This window comes from Diabrotica undecimpunctata, chromosome 2 (assembly GCF_040954645.1).
Source record: "Diabrotica undecimpunctata isolate CICGRU chromosome 2, icDiaUnde3, whole genome shotgun sequence".
NCBI classification, from domain to species: Eukaryota; Metazoa; Arthropoda; class Insecta; order Coleoptera; family Chrysomelidae; genus Diabrotica; species Diabrotica undecimpunctata.
The window spans coordinates 139,182,313-139,207,502 of NC_092804.1; the positions used below are offsets into that span (position 1 = coordinate 139,182,313).

Consider the following 25,190-nt stretch of genomic DNA (forward strand, 5'->3'; position numbering starts at 1 on the left):
CTATGAATTTAATGAATTGAAACAAATAGTCAAGCCGACAGCTTCTACTTTACCTCCATTACAGTCGGGATTTTCAACTTCAAAGAGTGGTATTCTTCTGAAGTGGCTCTAATTATGCTAAATGAGACCAATTGCGTCGCAAATTCTTCGGCAGAATGCAGTGGGATCTGGTTACCCATATTAAAAGAGGAAATCAATAAAAAGAAAATACCACTATTAGTAAATCAGTAGCATATCGAGGATACGTCATTTATGATTTTTAATAATCTACATATAAAATCAGAGTTTGGTGTTTTTAAGAGTAACCTAAATGTAAGACCAAATACTTACCATGTCGGGATAGTATTATGAATTTTTTTTTCCTGTTTTTTGCTTATGATTTACTATGGAATCACTAACAGGAAAATTTTACTGTTATCATTGCATGTGGTTGTCTTTTTAAAGACGAATCACATGCTATGACTTTTCTGAAGGATATTTTCAAGTTAAAGTTGATTTCATGTAATCGAATGAACTATCTTACAATAAAGTCGTCACAGGAACGCTACTCAGCAAGATTGGCAATATTATTTTAAATTATATTATATTATATAATATTATATGTCTGAATTATCAATATAAATTAGTCAGATAAAATTAAATTATTAGAAGAACTTTTCACCAAGTAACAAAAAAACAAAATTTGTTTAGTTTATAAATGTGTTGTATTTTGAGAACGATTTCCGAAGTGGAAATTGAAACGTTAAAAATAAAATTATTTTAAACTTAAAAGATTGTGACTCATTCCCAATAAAAACAGTAATTGCTTCAAAAAGTGGTATTAGAAGAAGCCCTCCCAAAGGAGCCGCAATAGAACAATGTAATAGTGTTCTGAAAATCAAAGAAAATTTCAAGAAACCCAAAATTAAAGACGATGAACGGAAAATTGTTGGCAAAAATGTATCTAGTAAACTACGACATGTATAAGACTGCACACAACGAGTAATAACAGATAAACTAATAAATAAATCATTGTTTATGGCTGAAACTGGTCAACTCACCTTGAATGATTGTATTAGTTCCTCCAGTCTCGTCGACTGTGAAAATGTTCAGTCAATCTATATTTATAGTAATAATTAGGGTTTCAGGCGGGACGGCGGAACATGGGACACGCTCTTGTCCCGTCCCGTGTCCCGCACTTTTCCATCAGTCCCGTTCCGCAGCTCTCTTTGCTGGCCCATTCCGTGTCCAGCTGTCTCGCAAAGCTAACTTGAATTATATTTACTAAATAAGTATATATAATTTTTATAATAATGGTGTAGCACCTTTTCCTGTAAAATGTATTGTGTAAAAATTTCTATTTGTTTTGATTTTCTTCCGTTTAAATTTATTCAAACGCTAGACTACACAGGATCCATTCATGCAACAATTCAGTTAAAAGTTTTCAATGTTTTATTGTCTTTCAATATATATCTCTAAAAATTAGGATCAAAAGGAGCAGGTAAAATATGCTTCACCTTCTAATTTTATAATCTTTTTTTAAAAGTTACTTTTGTGAAACTGAAAATCGCTGTATGCTTTCTTATGTAAAATGGAAGAAAAAAAGGTATTTATCTCCTAAAAATGGTTATAAGTATAGGGGGTAGAAATCGAAAATAATCATATTAATGTTATTAAAAATGTAGAACATATCGATACCTTTTTGCCATAACATTTTAAGTCTCGTTTATTAATTTCAATAAACGGGTTTAGAAATGTCCAATTGAAGTAAAAATTTGCATCTGGACGTATTATGATCAGTGTCTGTAAGTAAAATAAAAGTAAGTAAAGTAATGATTTTTCTTTAAAATAGTTTCAGTTTTTTTGTAGTTGGACTTACGTTACTTTGGAAGCATCAAAAATAATTTTGCTACTGTAGTTTTATACAAGTTCAATACTTACAATAATTTTGGTAAATTCAGAAATAATGTCACATTGTGATTGTTATCGTAAGCTCAGCACTTACGATAAAAAGTATGTTTAGACACAGCCCCTTAAAGTAACATAATTAATATATAAAAAATACCAAAAATCGTTTATTTAAGGTAATTTATTTGTGAAAAGTAAAAAGTACAATAGGAATTTAACTGAACATCAAATCGCTTTAGTCATAAACTTACAAATAGTCATAATATCTATTGCATGTGGTATAATAAATGTGAATCAAAGCTAGTCAGCAAAAATCTAATCTTGGGGTCCTTCATCGCCTTCGTCTTCCTCATCTGATTCTGCTAGCTTATCTGGCGTAGCTGACGTTTTCATTAGCCTATATTCATTTTGAAACCTAAGAAAAATTATATTGTTGCCGCAGAGATCAATTAAGTCTTTTTTCTTTGCAACGGAAACAGACAATTTTTGAGAATAAAGCCGTTTTGGTTTTTTTCCTTTTAATTCCATCGTGAAATTGATGCAGTTCTGGCCATTATTTAAATAGTCAACCTCTATAATAATATCTGGGTTACCTTTCTCAAATTTTTAATTTTTAATTTCACTGATTTTTATAGGTTTTCCGTTCTTACATTCGAATTTACTCGGTTTTAGTACATCATCAGATATTTTTTTCCTGAAATCCATTTTTATTGTTTCAAATGGTTTAGGTTTGGTACGAGAGTTGGATATCAATGTACACTATTCTGATGGAGCCCATACTACGCGTTTTTTGATAAACCGCTCAATTGTTGCGTGAACTGAGTCGACAGGCATATAAGTATGGCCTGGTTGTAAGTATTGCACACTGATTGATGTTATATTAACAGAATCCTTAAGAAATGTCGAGATCATTACAAACCTTGCCTTGTTTTTGTTCTGTCCATAACAACTATCACAATTTAGTGATATATGTTTTACGGTATGTCTTCTATCAACTTTTTGCAAATATTTGTAGATTATGGTAGATATTTCGTTACTGCCACGTACTCCGTCACATTCTCCCCACAAATAACAAAACCCATTTTGGGTTTCACGTTTCACATGGTGTAGTACAAGAGAAAATTGTTTTTATGTGGTGTGTTTAACACCTTATATAAAAATTTTGAATCTAAGACAGTTTTCTTTTGATCAGCTAGAAATGAATCTTTGCATTTTTCTTTGTTTTCCAAATATTTTTTATACAATTGCTTTGTTTCTTCTATTCCCTTAAATCTTTATTTTTTCTCACTTGACAGACTTTGCACTTTTTTCGGCAAGTGAAATCCGATATTAAATTGTGCCTTAAAACTCTTTCGGAACACTTGCAGGGAAACGATACCGTTCTTAGTTATGCCATTTTCTAACTGTTTCTTCTTAAAAAGTTCGTATAAGAATGATACATTACGAAATTCAGTGGGTAAGTATCTTCTCGATATTTTATTTCTGCAATAATGAGATATGACAGCGGGTAGCAACGTGATCAAATCTAAAACATTCTGCTTCTGCTCTTTCCCAGTCTTGTTATGGGGAACATGCTTACCTCTCTGATCTATTTTGGAAAATGAGGCTGACGTAGAGTTTTCTTTCATATATCTCAAAGTCATTTGTGAAATATCCAAGGTTTTCAATAAAAATTGTTGGCACACCTTGTGTTCATGAAACATCCTATATTGACCAAAAATGTGTCAACCGAGGTAAGACACCTTGTACATAAAATATGGAACTTGTAGTACCTTATAATACTCACTACAAAATAATACAAAAAAATCGTATTATGATGCACTTGAGACTAAATAAATCTAGAAGAACCATTACCTATCACACCAATACAATTACTAAGAAACCTCTATAATTTGAAAAAAACTACGTTATATTGAGGAAATTTTGATTTTGAACTACATTTTTTACAATGTTTCCTACAAATCTCAACAAAAGCAAAAGTAAAAACAATAAATAATTACCGAAAAAATTATTTTGTGGTACTTACGTTCTGACTCTGCGGCTATACACAGTGCACTAATAGATCGTAACGCACTTCGCTGCATCGTAAGTAGCAATTTTTGTACCACGTGACTTGCACCTTACGATGTTTTGGTGACCATGCGATGTTTTCACAACTACAAAATGGATTTGTTCCCATTTTTATGTGACTTACGTTACAGCAAATTCGGTTTTTTTCTCCAAGACTATGCTATTATACCTTACGGTAATTTTGCTGGGAGGTGCCTGGTGGCGTGATAGATACGACGCTTCAATAAAACTGTTTTCCCTAAATTTGTCACTTACGATGTTATGGCAAAGAGGTATCGATATGGTGTTTAACTTACCTTAAACAGTGAAGAATCTACTTTGGTAGTGGTTTAACAATGCTGATCTTTTAGTAGTGCAAGAGTCACCAAACCAAGTAGAAAGTAAACCATAGAGATATTTAACAAAAACACATTTTTATTTACCAAAGCAAATTCCTTATTTGTTTTTATTTATCGCGTTCACAGTTAGATTCAAAGGTATCATCATCTAGTGGTGTTGCCGTGGCGACAAAATGTCGGGTGGCGGATTATTAGGAGGATTTAAATTAAAACAATTTTTTACATACCAGGGATGCATCGCAATAAATTAAAAAGAATTGTCGAAAACATTTTTAAACAATTATGTTCTATCAACATAAATTATAAAAACAGAAAAGATTTTAATTTCTACATATATATATATATATATATATATACGTTGTAAACATAATGCTGATACTTGTATAACTATCATTTCGATAATAATGTACAGTTTTTGCGGGGCATGCGGGACGACCCACAGAAAATCGCTATCGTTAATCCTAAGAGCAATTCTAAAGTCCATATCTAGAAATGGTGCGTCTCAAGCCTCACTCACATCTTGCTCGCCGACAATAATTTATGGAGATTGTTCCACCGATATTTTCGATGCCTCCGACAATTCTGTTTTTTTTATACTGACTATGAGTTATACTGATTTATAGTTTTACTCAATGTTTTTATTAAAGTTTTACTGCCAATTTAAATTGCTTAATTTTTGACGTGACAACGTCTTAAATTAGGTTGTGGCTCGGAGTCACTCATGAAAAAGTGTAACGCCCGCTCACGTCTGTTACGATGAGTCACCGAACGAGAGAGAGGCCCGCCGGACTGGCGAATGCCTTGCGTCTCTCTCCCACTCAAACATGATCGGTCCGCTGGTGCGATGCTATTTCTCCTATCATCGTCCTATCCTACACAAAATCACTCAAATAGAAATTAGTTAAGTTTAAGTTTACATGTACAATGTTTTAGTAAACAAAATATATTTCTATAGTTAAAATTTGTGCAATTCTTATTTTCATTCAATTCCTTGTTCCTATTGTGCAATTTAATAATATTCATATCAATAAATATTCTACCGAGAAAAAGACGTTGTCACTTAAAATCTTCGCCCGTAAAAACGACTTTACAGGCAACCGATTTTTTACCTTTAAGTAATTTTTCACCACTTGAGAGTGCACGACACGTCTCAGAAATAATATGGTTTAAGCCTCCCTTAAATACTTCCTCTGGACACAAATTAAAGAGGCGAGAGTATACAGCTTCGCCCCACTCCTCTTTTTATATTTGTTTCATCCGACAGTTCTTGTTCAACTTTTATTCCTGCTACTTTCTTTATCGTGGAAACATATAAACAAATATTTTTCACTTTGCTGTAGATGCCTTAATAAATACACATACCTATTTTAAATTAATGTCTTTATTCATTTTTTGAATCTACAACCACCTATCAAACAAATTAACAATATTTACATTTTTCAAAGCAACAAATTAAATATATTTACATAGTATTATTCAAAAAGGAGATGCAAATATATAAAGAAATGGATATATTTTTATAATTAGCGTCAGTTTTTCTATTTAGTAATTATAAAGATTAAGAACACTACTCCTTATATATACAATTTTTAGAATTAAGTCTAAGAGAAACAATAGCAGTTGTTTATATAATATTGTACAGGGTTTATGTCCATGTCCACGAAGAAATGCAGAAAAAACTTAAAATACTGAAAGTTTGTCAAATGTACTAGAAAAAACATTGAAATAGAGGTATTTACTGTTTAACTCACAATTGAGTGCCTTCTGCTTCTAACCTTCATATGATTATCAAGTTAAATTTTCCAGTAAGGAAAAGGAATATTAAAAATTAAAACTTACTATACAATATTACAAAACAGTATGAACAGTTTAAAATGTATCTTGTATCATTCAAGCTTCGGCTTCAGTCGAAAGGGCCGTGAGAAGACGAAATAGTAAACCAATACAGTAAGTACGAAGGACCAATATTCGGTTCGATAAAAGAAGGCGTTGCTACTAGCCTAAATTTTTTTTGTTATATTGATACACTCTGCATATGAACGTATGAGAAGTTTCACTTCAATCTGTCAATCCATTTTTTACAAGCCGTTTAGTATTGACGTGTCACAATTGACGTGTCTCATTTTACAATAGAAAAAAATATAAGGACCCTCCGCCTTCAACTATTACAATATAAATATGGAATGCTGAATTGAAAAATGTTCGTACAAGCCTTAAAGACTATCCTTGTCAAATATATCCAAAAATAGCAACAGCGCCAGAAATCGTAGAAAAAATACAGGAATATCGTATTAGAAAATCGTCGAGTGACTGAAAGAGATTCAGTAGAAGCCCTAGGCATCTCATTGGGCAGTGTAGGCAATACTTTGACTAAACTATTGGGTTTCAGAAAGCTATGCTCACTATGTTTACAATGGATGCCGCATTCGCTAACAATGGAACAAAAACACATTCAAGTGTGACTCTCTCAGCAATATTTAGAGAATTTTCGAAAGAAAGTGGATTTTGTGCATCGAATCATCACTATGGATGAGACTGAGTTTATCACTGTAATTATAAATCAAAACAAGATGTTAAAGAGTACTGGGCATCTGCTTTTTTAGATCCGAAACGAGTTCGTATCCAGAAATCGACCAAGAAGGTGTTGCCGTCAGTTTTTTGGAACGGAAAAGAAATTTTGTTTGTGGATTACTTGCAAAATGGTAAAATAATAAATTCTGAACATTACTGTCACGTTTTAGACCAGCTGAAGAAAAAATTCGTGAAAGAAGACCCAGTTTTACGAAGAAGATTATTAGATAAATTATTTTTCAAATCTGGACCATATACCGTGTCATATTGGCATTTTGGCAATGGCTAATATACATGAATTAAAGTTCGAATTAAGAGAGTATCCACCGTATTCACCAGATTTGGCACCTGACAACTTCCCTCTGTTGCAGCAAAACCTAAAAAAATCTTAAAAGCATTTTTCATCAAATGATGAGGTCATAACAGATGTGGAAGCATATTTTGTAGTTCAGGAAAGAAACTTATACATTGGAATCTCGTAGACTACATTGAACAATAAAGTGTATTAAAACCATAAAATTGTGATTTTCTCATCGAACCGCCAAAATTATTGAACAACCTGTTATAACATAGAAAAAATATGGAGAGAAAAAATATTCCAGACGAGTGAAATGTGGGAAATACAGCTCCAATATATAAAAAGAACAAAAAAGAACTTCAACTTAACTTGTTTGTAGACGGTGTTTGAAGGATTGTAAGAATTTGAAAATAATAATGTTTAGAAAAAAACGTAAAACCAATATACCGATTGGAGAAAAAAGGAAAAAGATGATACTAGAAACAAATGAAAAGAAAATAAAATATATGATATTACAAAAGGAAAGAGAAAATGGGACAATTAGAAAACACTACACAATTACAAACAACGATATATAAGATGAGATAAATATGGTTGAATAAGCAGTTACGAGCGGAGTGGCATATCGATATTATTGCACCATTACATTAAAAAGGAGTCCAGTTGGACGCTGTTAATGCAGCGTAAAAAGAAATGTCCAGTCATTTATGAAAAGCTCAGACCAACCGCTGAAAAAATAGTTGGCAAATACCAATGTTACTTCTGCAGGCAGAAGTCAACAGTAGCATTAAATTGGACATATGGACAGAAAGGAAGAAGGCAAAAGAAGGCAAAGCAAACACCAAACAAAATAAGCAAATAAGTGCCAGTAGGAAAAAGAAAAAGAGAAAGACCAAAGCTAAGATATATCGGACAAATAAACAATGATATAACAACCTTAAAAATAACAAAATGGAGAAAAAAGCACAAAACAGATTAGAATGAAGAAGAATTTTGAACAGGCGAAGACACTAATAGGGTTGTAGAGCCAGTGATGATGAGTATAAAGAAAAATGACAAATTCGTAAAAAAAAATCTCCAAGTATTTAGCAGTAACGACTATAGAAACGGGTAAAGAACGAGTAAAAAATAAAGAATACTGAGAGAAACCAGGCCCAAGGTATGAACAGGAATACTACTAAAAAATAGAAAACATCAACAGTATCCAAAAATTAACATCTACAAGATCCTATTAGGACCCATAATAATATACGCAATGAAAAAGAACACAATGAACAAAAAGGAAGAAATGAACCTAAAAATACTAAAAGGAAAAATCATAGACATATAATACAAATAGACTGAGCGCTGTAGTACAGACCCGTTTCCCCAGTGCAACAGAGAAAACTGACCCAAAGCAGTCCCTGCATGTCTTTCTAATGGGCGAGGTTTACTGCTCACGTGACCTTCCCACTCCAAACACAAGTGAAGGGAAGGTCACGTGGTCGATAAACCCGAATCATTTAAAACAGATACAGGGACTGCTTTGCGTCAGTTTTCTCTGTCACACTGGGGGAACGGGGCTCAGTCTTTTTTATTTTTTTTTTTAACCTGTTCTCTATGCTTCCATTGTTGGATGTAGGTCTTCCCCAGTTCTCTCCATCTTTTCCTATCTTGAGCTGTTCTCTGCCATGTCTTGTTTCCTGATGTCATCTTTCCACCTCATCTGTGGTCTGCCTCTTGATCTTTTTGCATTGTATGGACGCCCCTTTCCGATGGCATTGTTGGAACAATGCCATCGAACAATGCCTCAGTCTATTTGTATTAAATGTCTATGAGAAAATCATGTGAGTCGATCCAGAATAATTAGGGTGACAGAAGAACATTAAATGGAGAACACATAGTTTACACATAAAAGCAACAATATTATATTGTATTATATTCTATAATGAAGAAGGTACATGGTGAGACAACGTAAATAAAATATACATTTAATCGGAATATTGGATTGAAAGTCAAAATGAGACGAAAAAGGAGAACAATGTGGAATAAAATTACTACCGTAGATAGTATATATCCCAAACTATAATAAAAGTAGTAGCAATCTACTTCAAAAAATGGACGAACAAGACGCTGTACGCAGCGGAGCATAATATATTGTTCTGTCAAAACAAGTTAATGTTTTAAATTAAGCTTAAATTAAGTTTCATTCTGTTCGTATTGTGTTTGAAATATTTTGTATCAGTTTTAATTTTTGGCATGGTATGGTAGTACCATCAACTTCGTTTTAAATTTATTGTGTTCTTTTCCTGCCTTTTAATTACTTAAGTTTAATAATTTGGAAATGTAATATTTGAATGTAACTGGACATTACATTAAATATGTACAATATGTACTGTAAGTATAGCTGTTTGAATTGTAAATTTTTCAAACGCAGTGTGTTATAAAAAAAAGGTTTACGATAGTATATTGAGAAGTAGGACAAAATATAGAGAAACGCAGTTAGCCTACATTATAATTTGGGTAAATATATACATAGTTATATAACAAGAATCTAAAATAAGATTTACGGTAACCATATAAAATCACATGTCAAATAGACCTGTATAAGAGGAAAAAACTGGCGCTAATGGTAAAAAAGTTGGTAAACATTTTTACCTTTTCTGGTAAAAAACAAACTTTGTAAACAACAATTTTTCAGCAAATATCCAATATATAGAAAATTAGTAAGCATTTAACTACTACCGAAATGGAACACTTTGTTCGATAATCTATGGCACAAGAGAATCGTCGTATTACACAAGCTTAAAAAGCATTAAGCTAAGATTGGATGGTTTGTAAAAATGAGTACTTCTTTTAGAAGATTTAAAAGTCTCACTAACAATATAGCCGATCTGGAAACCTCCAAAAAGTACTTTAGTTTTTGATAAACCGAAAACTCGCTGCAACCGGGTAAAAAAAGTAAACATTTTGATTTTATAATTTTAATGAAATCTTATATTTCACCCGCGATATCCCGGTCAGGATTAAAGATTTCAATTTTTAATTTGGACACAATATACCATGGATATTTATGCAAAAAGTAAGATTTATCCGAACTAAACGGCGTTTTTCTGAAATAATCGTATTATTCATATAAATCCTCAGATACCTTTTTCTACTTCAAAATTCGTCTTTAAAATTGTTGAATCTCCTTTTTTAACTACTTTTACATAAAAATACAATATTTAAAGAAGTTTTCTGGAAAATTTCAGATTTTCAAAATGAACGATAAAAAAGGTTTAGCAATTTTGATCTGACGCGCGAGTAGCGCGCAACCTCATTTATTATGGTATATATAATATGCGTATGAAAATATTTAATTTTCGTATGAGACCTGTAATTCTTTAAACAAGATAATTAAAGGAAATTATATAATTATATAAATATAAAATTTCACCAAAATCATAAAATCAAAATGTTTGCTTTTTTCTTGTTCATTTACATGTTACCCCACTCTAATGAAATTTTTTTTAAAGTTGTGCAGAATATTACAAATATTTTAGTACCAAATTTGCCCGGTTGCCAATGATATATAGGTCATGATCAAGTTGTTAGGAGTTCGTCGCTAACCTAAAAAAAAATTTTGGAGTTATTTTTGGATTAATTGTTACACATCTGGTCAGAATCTCAGTCACATCTGCAAATTAAAAAAATCATGCAAGCATAATACTGATGAACTTTACCGATTCTGGAAATCCTTAGGACAAAATCTCCATTATTCTGGAGAAAAAACTAAACGTAAATAACAATATATGGAAGCAGAAAAATGGGTTATTTGTAAAGTGAAAAAAATAACGACGATCATCTATTTACACATATTTATATATCTTTCAGGTGATCGTGCAAATTAGTCAATAATGGCACTTTGAAAGTCTAAGAAAATACAAATATAAGTGAGTCCTGAAAAGAGCTAAACAATAAATATTAGTAACATATTCACTTAAGCGGACGAAAGTAGCAGATTAAGAAAAAAAGCAAAAATGGTTGATATCAAATTAAAAATTATTAAATAATATAAGTATCTGAATATGCGTATCTTATATATACGTAGTATGTAGGAACTTGCAAATTTAAACTGATATTTAAACCAATAATGTAGTTTACATTCTCCTTTTTGACAACTATGACTCAGTCGATGTCGTTCTGAGGGATTTTTCTTTTTCTTACAATTTTTTATAGAATTTATTACTAAGGACTATCAGAACCACCGTTAGGTGGTATACTTTCATAATCTTGCGTTTGAATGCTAGCCGGTTGGGTAGGGGTACCCTCTAATGTCTGAGATTCAGTCGTTTCAACAGCGGTGGAAATCTGTAAAGAAAATTTTAAAATATAATTTAAAGAATGACCATTTTTATACGTTAATACTTGTTTGAGCAAATACGGAAAAAATTTCTCAATCTAGAATACGACAAACTTCATGACGTAGTTAAAACGAAACCAGTAGATAGAAACGCAATCAGTGTATTTCTCGAAAAAATCTCACTAGTCCAATAATCATGATTTGTGATAATACTCGTTATCAACAATTACTTTATGCTCTGTCGCCCACAGCAAAGTCACGTCGTTGCGCCCTGCCAGTTGCTTAAGGAACTGTTTGCAGTTAGAAACAGTTAACGACTCATACGTTGTAAACATCAGAGCCTTCAATATAGCTTGACTGCCTGAGATAATACATATTTTGACTGAATTGAGGCGTTCTTTTCAAGCACTCTTAAGCCCAAAAATCGATTGCCAGCAGTTCTGTTGTGTTCTGCAGACAAACGTACAACATAGTAAGGCAACTTCAGAAGAAAAAGTTTAAAGCCCTGGATTTTAGCATCAAGGCTCAGAGGAGATAAAAGAGACTGCAAAAATATCAAGACTCCATAGAGTTCTCTCCAAGGGCCCCCAGGAATCAGGTGAATACAGTCAAAATGGTAAAGAGACACTGAAACAATTGTTTAAGGTGCACTTTATGGTTCTAGGAAAAACTGCCGTGTAGCAAATAAGTGGCGAATCAGTACAAAATCAAATGGACAATGTAAAATTGTCCATTTTTTTACTTGAACACTTGAGCTATGTAAATTACCGTTTCCGAACGGAATTTATTCAATACTTCTTCAATACGGAAATCACCTTGTATACAAATATACACATCAAAATAATCTAGGGGAAAAAAGCAAAATGCGAGATTACAGAACGATTACAAATAATTTATTTCAAATATTTTTAATAAAAAGTTATAAGCAACTGTTCTGAATATAAAATAAACATTTTTTCTTAGAATTATCGCAATGGCTCGTAAGAAAAATAAAAGAGAACACCTTAATTCAAAAATTTGTTGCCCCTCAACTGCCAATAAAGTAGTCTTTAGCTTAAGTTAGTATAGTGTATGAATTTCACGGTTGTTGATTACTATCCTACATCTGTAAGACAAGCTCATAATCAGATGGTCAATGTCTTGCTGCGGTATTCTGTTCCACTTCACTAAAAGGCATTCAAACAGTTACTGTCTCGTAATGAACGCAATATTTTGTTATAAAATGCGTTTGCCAAATATGTCTTATGCATGCTCAATTTTGATTAAATGTGGCTATTCTGCAGGCCATGGTAAATCCTCAATTTCATTATCTTCAAGGAATGTTCCTAAGACCCTGGCAGAATGCGGACGCGCATTGTCGTGCATTAATTGTAATTTAGGACCAACTTGTTGTGCAAAGAGTAGAACAATAGGTTCGAGAATAATATCTCGGTAGTCTGTTGCATTTAGAAACCGTTCCAGACAAATGAGATTGGCTCTTCCGCTAAGAGTGATGCCACCCCATACCATTATACTGCCGTCTTGCTGACTTTAAACCTCCTGCACGGTGGTCAATCAATCAAAATAAAATTAGAATCGCCCTAATGATATCCAATCTCCGATAGGAGAGGCACTCAAACAAAAAGAAGGTGGTCAATCGTTCAGCATTGCCAGATCATTTCCAAATTCTTGTCCGTCTTGTATCTGGTGCAAATCCAAATCGGGACTCATCTGTGAGAGGCAAACTCACGTCTAACCCAATTTGCGTGTTCTTGTGCCCATTTAAGTCGATGATCAAGATTTCCTCTGGATAATACAGGCACTTTAACAGGTCTTCAAATATTTAACCCTTTATCATGCAGTCTATTTCTAATGGTTTGGCCACTTACAAACAGCGCATGAGTCTATTATAGCTTCATTTGTAATCGTGATGCAGTTACAGTGCGATCTAGCAAAGCCTGCAACCTGATAAAATGGTCTTCAATCTGGTTGGTTATCCTTGTACGGCCTATACGACATTCAGCCACATTACCAGTTTCTTGACACCTTAATAAAAACGATTAATAATACTTCTATTAGTGTGGACGACCTCAGCAACGTCTCTTTGACTTCTGTCAGATTAAAGCATCCTGATAGAATGCAACTGCGTTTCGAGATTTAAACGATGTCTCTCCATTATTGTCAATTGCAAAACCAAATAAAAATCCACAAAGACATCGAAAATTAAATACCAATAAAGAAATATTACTTTTTATCTTATAGACAAATAACGCATATTGAAATTTTGTCAATGTTTTTATAGCCATTCTTATCAGTATTACCGTCCAAGTAGGTATAATAATCGACAAAACAACAAAAAAGATTAAAAACATAAATTAATTTTTGTAGTTACAGCTAACATTGATTTAAAGCTATTAATATAGTAATATATCACAGGGCCACAGGCTAGCTTATCATTGAGGTACACACCAAAAACATGAAGGCTCATAAGGTTAGATTTTATACCCAAATCTGGCAAAATCGGACAGGAAAAACGGTTCCTGAAGACCAAACATTCTGATTTCCTTTGTACAGAATACTTCCTCTAGAAAAATTGATCAATATGCACATTAGAGATGATATATTAGAGATGATATATATTAGAGCGATTTATCTATTTCTTTTATCAAGCAAACTTCAGACAAATGTACTGCATGCTGAGGAGCTATGTGACATAGTAAAGTTACGGATCAAAGGATACAGTGTCAGCACAGGTACACAGAGTTTGTCCGTAGGGGGAGTCTTATTTCATCCCTTGTGAAATCTGACAATGGATGGGCTAATAGCTAGAGTAAATACCGACAGACTCATGTACTGGGATGTGCGAATGACCTGGTCATCTTAGACCACGAAAAATATACTGACCCAATCAGAAATAGAATGTAACAGTCCCTGACTGTAATTAGAGACTGGACTTCAAATGTGGGGCTTAACATATACCCTCAAAATTGCAAAATCATGAAATTTACAAGGAGAACTTTAAAGGTATTGGGCCCTCTAAGCCTGAATGGTACAAACCTAAATTTGGTGAGTGAAGTAAAGTAACTTGGGGTAACATTAGACTCGATGCTTACTTGTTAAGAAAGCGGTGGCTACGTTAATGGTAATTAGACCCACTCATGGAAAAATTGTAAAGTTTATTGTTAAATTATAACATGGTACTAAAACCGACAATTGTATATGCATTACTGGTATAATAGCCAAAGATGCAGTAAAAAATTGCCATTCTCAAACTAAATCAGGTGCGAAGACTTATTAGCCTTGTAATCATAGGAATGGTTACAGTATGTAGACAGAATCCATCACCGAGGTGGCCTCTCTGCTCGCTGCATTTATATTTTTATTTGTAGAAATAAAATTTATTTGTATTAGAGAGAGGTATTAAAATTAGTGTCAGACAATACGGTTATTATAGCTAAAGGTTTTGTGTACTAGCAGCAACTACTGACCGCTTCGAAATGTGGGTGTACCGACGCATTCTTCGTATATCCTGGACCGAACATGTCACCAACATAGAGGTAATCCAAAGAATCGGAAAGGAGAAAGAAATCGTGAATACAATTAAACAAAGAAAGCTTGAATATCTAGGCCACATATTGAGACACGATAAATACCGTCTACTGCAATTGATTGTCCAGGGAAAAATAGACAGTTAGGGAAGGCCAGGCAGGAGAAGACACTCGTGGCTCCAAAATCTGAGGAAGTGGTTCGGGCGTAGAAGTAATGTAATGTAATGGCTGTAAAAGTAATGGTTCACATACGAAATCTAAATATAAGCTATATTAGCTGATATAACTAATATAGCTATATCATGCTATATTAGCAAGCTTATCAGATCTTTCGTTCTGTGTATTTCCGATAACCTGGCATCCATACAAGTGACAGATGTCATTTTATGTTTACCTATAAAAGCACTTTGGGCTTATGTTTGGACACCTTATTGTCAGAAGATTACCCACATGTCTTCTCCAATTTCGGTTATAGTAAATCCTAAACTAACATAAGCCTATTTCCTAAACTACCTAAATATTACGTTAGTCATGGTTTATAATAGACTAATGCCCTATTCTCGCCTTTATCTTTATAATGATGTAGAGAAGGGAGGTCAAACACATCGACAGCAGCTGGGCATCATGAGATAAATCCAATATAAAACGCCTGGTTTAACACCTCACATTTTTTCATAAAGGTCCCTAATTACCATTAAAGTAGTCACCGTTCCAAGTCACCAAGTGGACAAATATGCATACCTGGGAACAATGATTACCTCCACAAATGATTACAGTCAGGAGATCAAAATAAGAATAGAAAAGGCTAAAGCAAATTTCAACAAAATGAGATTAGTGATATGTACCAGGGATTTAAAACTGGAACTAAGAGTTAGGTTGGCGAGGTGCTATGTTTTTGGAATTTTGGACCCTGAATGCGACATCAATGAAAAAACTAGAATCATTCGAACTGTGGGTGTACAGAAGAATTCTGAGAATATCATGGACGGAACACGTCACAAACAAAGAGTTAAGGATAGGATAGGATAGTTAAGGTAAGGATAAACAAAGAAATGGAAATTTTAAATACAATAAAAACAAGAAAATTAGAATATCTCAGACATATTACACGTGGAGAGAAATACACCTTGCTCCAACTGATTATGCAGGGAAAGATCCAAGGAAAGAGAAACATAGGGAGGCGTAGAATGTCATGGCTGCGGAACCTGAGAGAGTGGTACGGATGTACATCAAATGAACTTTTCAGAGCAGCCGTCTCAAAAGTCCGAATAACTATGATGATTGCCGACCTCCGCCGCGGAGATGGCACTCGAAGAAGAAGAAGAACTCACCGTTCTCTTGGTTATTTACTCTATTCAACTCCATATAAGCCTCGAGTTTAGTATTACCCCGAAGTGTCTTCCTTGACTTACAAGCTTGAGAATTGTATTATTTCGGTTTAAAAGATCTAATCAGTCTAAACTACTCCTTTTGGTAAATTTCATAAGTTTTTGCACTTCTATTATCTTACATGAAGCCCTGTATTTGGCTGTAGTTATACCTGGTTGTACTATATTTCTGACTATGCTTTAGCCATGGACTAAGACGACTAGGTCATTCGCATAGGCCAAAATATAATGTCTGTCACTGCTGAATGTAGCTATCAAACCACTATATGCGAGAAGAGAAGAGGTTAGATTCCTCGTACGGACAGTGTTTGGTTCACTGTGCTGACACTGTACCTCACAGTAACATTAACCATATAACACCTTTCTTCATCATGCAGTATATTTAGCTCCACTATTTGAGAAAATAAAGTATGCAAAAATATATGTTTTGATAAGTTTACAGCTATTTAGGGTAAAGAAAATTATACTCACTGTTTGACTAGACTGAGTCGAACTTAAGGGCTGTGCAATAGTACCCACGGAAATAGTGGTAGTGGGAACTGTATTCGTTGCCGTTGATGAAGCCGTTGGGAGGGTTGTAGTTGATGTTTGAGTGGTCGCACTGGACCGTATTGCTGGAATAAAATCAGTTATTCTTAGGGGCATTTGTGGTGTAGCTACTGCAAGCGTATGAGTTCGTAGCTGTGGCGGTGAATTCCGCATCAAAAATTGTTGAAAATGGGCTTGTTGCAGAATTACCGGTAGCTCATAGTGATGGAAAAAGTACACCATTGAATGCTGAAACAAAAGGACATAAATTGTAAAATTACAGATAATACTGCTAATTACACAGCACAAACAATGTAAATATATAAATAAGAACAACTGCTTAACACATCGCTAACTATTTATTTAAGAAAGTTATCTATTGTGTAAAGATATATGTATAATTAACCAAAAAAAAGTTGTAAATTTTTGCAAAATGCAAAATGTTTTGGACAAAAACAATTAAATTTCAAATACTTTAACCAGTCGTAGGTTGTACTACAATCAACTTTAGTAACCCTATATTTATTCTAGTAGATAAATGTTAATAACATTTTAACATTTCTAAAAATTTCAACTTAATCCCAATAGCTATTTCACGATTTAAAAAACAAAATTGGTTAGGCAAATGCATCCTGTAATCCGCAATCAAACCCTTTGTGAGCCTTGACCTGCTTAACAATGTTCTTCCATTCTGCCCTGTCGGATACTTTCCTTCGCCACTGCCTGATGTTCATGGTTTTAAGATCACTCTCTACGTCGTCTATACATCTTTTACGGGGTCTTCCTCTTGTTCTGTTAACTTGGGGCTTACATCTCTGGACTACTTTTACAGCTCGATTATTTGGCATTCTTTCTAGGTGAACAAGCCAGTTTAGTCTTTGTGACTTTACAAATCTAACAATATCTGCGCTCTGCATTATTTAATCCAGCTCGTGGTAGATTTTAATTCTCCACCACTGCATTGGGTTGGTTCAAATATCTTCCTTAGTATTTTGCGCTCAAATACACACTTAACTGTTATTTCAAAATAAATTTTGAAGAAATTCTAATGAAGAATTCTTTTGAACGATGATCCTTCTCTTTTAGTTGGCATTTTCTTAGAATTTGACCACAGCTATAAAGATTGCGGAAAGCGCTCAGCTAGAAATAAAATGCTTTTACAGTAAGTACTTTTCTTAACTCATTTTCTTTCATGTCTTTTTCAATTATTTATAGTTCATTTGAATAAAAATAAATAAACGAATGCTCCAGATGTATATTTGCAGTATTTTATTGTTAGAGATTTTACGAATTTGGTTGCAGAAAATCATGTTAAAGCATTCACGTCTTGAACAGTTTAAATAGAAAACTGAGGCTTAAGGGTCACGGGATTAGAACAGTTAAAAAAAGATTAATGTTACAAATTCTTACCTTTCTCTCATTGAATATTTAACTTGTATATATTATATTATATAGTAACTCAATAATAAACACCTATAAAAATATGGAATTCAATTTGACGTTAAAGTGACAACCTAACTTAGCAATTTAAATTTAGCAAACTAATAGGATGCAGTGTACAATACATGCATAAAAAAGATCTACGGCTAAAATCATTTAGGTACTACATACTTTTTTTTATTGTTACATTGCATATTTATAATCTACTCTCTACACACAGAGTAATAAGTAAATAGTCTGTAAGTAAATTAACGTAAGTTAAGTACCGTCCAGTTACGGTTCTCATCAAATCAAAACGCACCAACTACTCTGGCAAACTCGGTGCATTTTGATTTGGTTTGAGTCTCCTCACAAACTCTCTCTGATGACGGGTAGACCCAGAAACACGTGTTAGGGAGTGGTAAGAGACTCAAATCGAAACGCAACCATTTTTGTATATTTATCGTCCTTAATCGACGCAATGAGTACAAGAATGATGGTAATTTATATGGGTAAATTGTTGAAGAATAGTGGAATATAAATATTCCCAGCATCGCTCTTAATGGCTTGATTAAGCGAGAGTATACAATTTACTTTAATTGCTATCGACATATTAACTTCATCTTTCCTCACTAGATGTCTCTAGTAGCATACTCTGGTAATTATTTTTTCTATAATTGCCAGAGTAGTCGGTGCGTTTTAATTTGGTTTGAGTCTCCTTACAAACTCTCTCTGATGACGGGTAAACACAGAAACACGTGTTAGTTAGCGAGTGGTAAGAGACTCAAATTAAATCTAAACGCAACCATTTTTGTATATTTATCGTCCTAAATCGACGCAATGAGTACAAGAATGATGGTAATTTAGATGGGTAAATTGTTGATGAATAGTGGAATATAAATATTCCCAGCATCGCTCTTAATGGCTTGATTAAGCGTGAGTATACAATTTACTTTAATTGCTATCGACACATTAACTTCATATTTCCTCACTAGATGTCTCTAGTAGCATACTCTGGTAATTATTTTTTCTATAATTGCCAGAGTAGTCGGTGCGTTTTGATTTGGTTTGAGTCTCCTTACAAACTCTCTCTGATGACGGGTAGACCCAGAAACACGTGTTAGGGAGTGGTAAGAGACTCAAATTAAATCGAAACGCAACCATTTTCGTATATTCAGAGATGAGTTGTGTGCAACTGTTTGAATTATTTATTACTGATGAGTTGCTAAAAATGATAGTGTCTGATATTAACAAAATATGCTCTACTGATAAAACAACCGAACCCTAACGTGACACTTCCTGAATTAAAAGTGTTTATGGCAATTCTCTTAGTAAACGGATATAATAAGCTACCATCTAAAAGAAGCTACTGGAAGAGAAGCCCTGACATGCAAAATATTCTGGTCTACTTCATTTTGCCGACAATAATAATATAGATAAAAATGACAAAATGTACAAACTAAGATCACTTACAGATATGTTAAAAAAATCGTTCATAGAGCATTTTGTCCCAGAAGAAAATATAGCTTATGATGAATCGATGATACGCTACTTTGGGCATCATGGATGCAAACAGTTTATCAAAGGAAAGCCTGTAAGGTTTGGCTATAAGGTGTGGTGTATAAATAGACCTAGCGGATATTTGATAAACTTTGAAGTATATCAGGGAAAAAATCCTAGATCTAATGAAGATTATCAAAAATATTTCGGAGAAGCTGCAGCTCCCATGGTACAGATGATCAAAGAATTGGGTGACAAATGATCTCTGAGATACAAGTTTTTCGTTGATAATTTATTATTATTTAAGTACTCTAAAAGCTAATGGGTACGAGGTTACAGGTACTGTGAGGGATAATAGAATTCCTAGAAATTGTCCACTTGTTTCCAAAAAGACGATGAAAAAGAGGGCACGAGGGAAATATTGTTCAACATTGAATAAGGAGACTGGTATTCAATATGTTCGCTGGAGGGACAACAAAGTTGTAACAGCTGCAAGCACATGTTTTGGTGTTCAGCCGGTCAAAAATGTGGAAAGATATTCCAAAAAGGATAGCAAGACAATACAAGTACCTAGGCCATATCTTCTTTCGCAGTATAATAACAGCATGGGAGGAACTGATCTCGTGGACAGTAATATATCTTGGTAAGAAATAAATAGCAATATAAATGAAAATATATGGGTAATTTTTTTTTCAGTTACCGAGCCGGCATACGTTCCAAAAAATGGTACTGGCCAATATTTACGTATCTCATAGACGCAGCTCTTCAAAATGCTTGGACGATATGTAGGAAACGACCTACTTAACGACATATAAAGTCCCCGCTAAAAGAACTGGAAAAATAGGTAGAGCAGCAGGAAGTGATTGTCGAGTGAATTTGTATGAACCATTTCATACAAATGGGACAAATTAATGAATTGTTTCAATATTTGATCTTGCCAAACGCCTTTTTTTCCAAAAGAAAAAACGAATTTATTTTATTTCGGCTTAAATTTAACAAAAATAAGTTGTTTTTACGTAGTTTTAAATAAAATTATTGCATATAAAAAGAATTTTCTTTTCTCGGCGCTAATGGGTTAATGTCAATTAACCACTAAAACTATACAGAAACATATTGTTCTTAATTAAAATATAGACCTTAAAAAACTCACTGGAAAATTTTGTATCATTTAAACAAGTTTAACCAGGTTAAATTAAAAACTTTAAAAGTTTTAAAGTTTTCTTTGTGATCCAATATTTTTCTGATAGATTTGGTGTTAACAGTTTATTTATTTTTGTATTAAATTTACTAAAGTTTGTAGCATTCAACCTGTTATTCAACCTAAGATAGACGTTGGATAAAAAATAATCACCATACTCTTCAAAATAAATATCCTAGTGAAAAATAAATCCGAATAAAACAGCAAAATTTGTAATAGAGCATCAAGAACAGAGCAATCTGTCACATTTTCTAAAAAGGATCCAAAGAATTGTTTGAAAGCTACCAGTGATGAAGTTCACAAAAACAATAACGTGTCTATCGCTTGAAACGTGACAATTACACGATAACCACGGTATCTGATAAGCAAATATCAATCGCAGCAGGTGTCGCAACATAATCCATATTATAGGCAGGTCAAAAAATACTTAAATATAAAATTCAGCATTTTCCTTCTAGTACGGATACTAATTGTCCGAGTTTTCTATAATAAGCTAACTAAATGCAGTGTGACCGGTGTAGAACAGCGGGCTTTAAAAAAAAAGACATCATCCGAATAAGCAATGACCTAGTTTTTGTTTTGGTTTGCTTTACTGACAGATTTATTAGTATAATCGTCTTGTTTGGCATTCCAATTATTTTGGTAGCGAAGCTTTCTTATAACTATGATATACCCGTTTTTATATACCACGAGCCTCATATTTTTATCACATTCCATGTAGTAATGACCTCTTTCAGAAAATGTTATTCTTATGGATTGCAAAAGTTTTGTATTATTAACAACATAATGAATAAACCGAAACATTGCCTAAAATTAGTAATAAAATGGAACAGGAATGACAACACTTCATTCGGTCCTTTCTTTGCAAATGTTTCCGTATATGAATAAAAAATGGATTGGCCAGTCGACAATAAATGGATATTAAATCTATACATAGATAACTGTCTTAAATAGTACACGTCATTCGTTGTCACGTTTGGCAATGCAATATTTTTTTGATAGTCTAATGCAATGGCTACATAGTCGGCTGATTTTTTTGACTTTTTGCGAGCAGCCTTTTTAAAATCATAGAATGTCTGTGCCTTACATTTGTGGAACTCATTTTGAATTAATAATTTACGAATTTCTGCAGCATCCTTGTCATAATTTAATGATTTTAATTCGCCTGGAATTCATCACATGCTGAACATGTGTCTGATCTTGGTTAACCAAAGGACAAATTAAATTTCGTGTTAAAAATTTGCCGATATGTAACGTAAGAAACTTTAATGGTCGGATATTTTTCTTTGAACAAAATGAACATTTTTGTAATGTTCAAACTCTCCGGTAAATACTTTTTCTTAGATTCGTGTAAACTTTAATGGGCTAATCTAGTTTTAAAAGAATTTATGTGGTTATATATTGCTTCGCTCGTTTCTGGATGCAACTTTCTATGCTGGGAACTATGTTTACCACGTTTGTCTTGTCCAGAAGTTCCTATAGCTTTTAAATTTTTTTGTGGGTGTTAAATTTTGCCCTTAGTTACACCATATATTGACATGCATGATTTAAAGCACACATTAATTTCGTAGGAAACTCCATTACGCTTAACTCTAACTTTATAAGTAAAAAATGCATCGTGAAATTTTGCGTGTTTTTCGTTTTGACGCGATCGTCGTCTTTGAAGTGGTGTAATAGTCATCAATCCAACCAAATATGCGTTTTGTTCATCATTTGAACCTAAACTGTTAAAATATTTTAACATTTTTCTTCCCCTTTTCAGCCTCTTTCTCTTACTATCACTGTTATTTTTACATTCGTCATTATCGGAAGACAATTGAGGGCTATGATGTATCGTTTATGTGAAATAATTACACGCTGTAAACTCCGATTTTAACACATTTATGTATAAATTTTCAAATCGGTATGATGTAAGAACTACGTATAACGGGTTGCCTACCTTGATATGTAATTTTTATATATGTAAATGTAATTTTTAAGCTGTCTAAAATTAGTTGCCGTTTTCGCTCTTAGTTAGGTTGTTATTGTATGCAATTTGTGGAAACAAGTTACTATTTTTTTATAATTATAATAAAATAAACTAATGGCTTCAATTAAAAAGAAAACAACCAGGAAACAATTGTAAGTGATGTTAGACTTCATAAAAATAAATAGTGCTTACTGGCAAAATAGTCAAGGAAGGCTAAGAAAGTAGCACAATTGTGAGAGGAATTTGCTATCATGGTAAATACAGTAGATGGTGGCCCTAAAAAAAAACAGGAGAACAATGAAGACATGTAAGAAGATTTATTTCTGTTACTATCAAATTTAATAAATGCTAAATTTTTAGGTGTTCAATGAGTGGAAGATTTTGCAACTCATTTCAAAGATTCATCTTGGGGAGCCCCAGATTATAAATACATTGGAGTTTAAAAGTAAAGATTAATTATTGATGTATTATGTTTATTATGGTGTATAATATTTTTCAGAAGGAAAAGGAAGTCAACCTGTAAAAATTAAAAATTCAATAGATTTATTTAAAATTCTATAAACATATCCTTTATAAAATTATATCTCAATTATGGAATAAACTGAATATAAACATTTTTATTTAACAATTTTATAACTCAAAATTTTTTAGCCACTTTGTAATATGTTTCAGATTTTTTGTTTTGTCTTGATCTTTGTGTTAGTCTTTTTGATTTTGTAACTAATTGTAACATAAATATCTACATATCATTATGAAATATACTAATTATAAACACTTTTATTTAACAACTTGTTTTTTTTTTATTTTACAATACCGAAGTTTGCAGCAATAATACTTCTTCATATTCTCCAAGGGTTATGAGCACATTTGGACCATTTTGTAATATATTTTAGTTTGTTTTACCATTATCATTAGTCAACATCAATGCAACACAGGAATATATGTTTCCAGCTTTAACAAGGCTATAATGTAAAACTCTGTGCTTGTGCAAATAATTCTTTAGGACAATCCTCCATTCACCCCTGTGTCTACCAACTCTTCTGTACATTCTAACTCCAATAGATTTTAAATCATCGTCTAAATTGTCTTGATACCTAAGTCTTGGTTTTCTTCTGGTTTATTGTCCCATCAGCCCTCTTCTGTTAAAAACCTTTCCGACTGTTGCACCTACCTCTTGCCTGATGAAATGCTCTGCTCTATCCATGTAAGGTATGCTACCTTAATGAATTTTATGTCAGGTTCTATACAACCCAAAGTTGTAATGCTTGTGCTACAAACCTTGTTCTTTGTAGTAGTATATTTTAGGTGTATTTCTAGGTTTACTTTGTGGTATATTTTAGGTTTGCGTTAATTTTTGAAATTGTATTCTTTACTTGTATGTTTTAATTTTCCAAGGGTTTTAACAAATTTTGGACTACTTTTTAATTTATTTTAAATTTGTTTATTTTGAACCTTTTGCAATTAATTGTAACATACGGGTTTTACGTTGATAAACATTTTTATTTAACAATTTTATAATACAAAGTTTGTATAAATATAAATCATATAATTATAAAATAAACTGAGGATAAACATTTTTATAACATAACATTTGAAGCGATAACACTTCTTTATATTCTCTAAGGGTTTTCAAAACTTTTGAGCCAGGTTGTAATATATTTTTATTTTGTTAGTGTTGTGTCATTTTTGTAATTAATTGTAACATACATGATTTATGTTTTTGTTTTTACCAATATACAGTGATGAGTGCCTTAAGAACCGGCAGAATAACGCAAAAGATAGAAAACATAATACGTTGTGAAATAAAAAGAGATGAAAGTAGTAGAGGTGGGAAATTATCGATAGAAACCTCTAATTTACATTACATTACATTAGGACTATCGATAGTTTCCCACCTTTAGACGTTAGCTTATGAGCTAGTTGACTTCAGTCATAATATTACAAGTATGACGTCGAACGTTAACATTTTTTAAATTTCGCATAAAGTAAAAACTGATTGAGAGCAATAAAGCAAATGTAAGTAAACAGTTTAATTAGTAATAATGTGATAAATAAAGAATAACAAGCTATCATAATTCTGTATTGAGAAGAGTGTATGCGACGTCTCAAATCACAGTTTATTATTGATCAATACTTTAATTTTGGATAAAAACATAGGTACTCGTACTTGAAC

The 25,190-nt window shown here is 32.8% G+C and overlaps 1 protein-coding gene across 2 annotated transcripts in view; it reads right to left on the reverse strand.

The window, feature by feature from the left end:
* Positions 1-5,658: 5,658 nt before the first annotated feature.
* The window catches only part of LOC140434941 (membralin), a 575,630-nt gene continuing 556,098 nt past the window's right edge, over positions 5,659-25,190 (reverse strand). For both annotated transcript variants that reach the window (XM_072523585.1, XM_072523584.1), the window contains exons 10-11: positions 16,875-17,180; positions 5,659-11,496 (exon numbers count right to left, since the gene is read on the reverse strand). In XM_072523585.1, the coding sequence (XP_072379686.1) occupies positions 11,374-11,496; positions 16,875-17,180 (429 nt within the window). In that variant the 3' untranslated portion in view covers positions 5,659-11,373. The remainder of the gene's footprint in view (positions 11,497-16,874; positions 17,181-25,190) is intronic.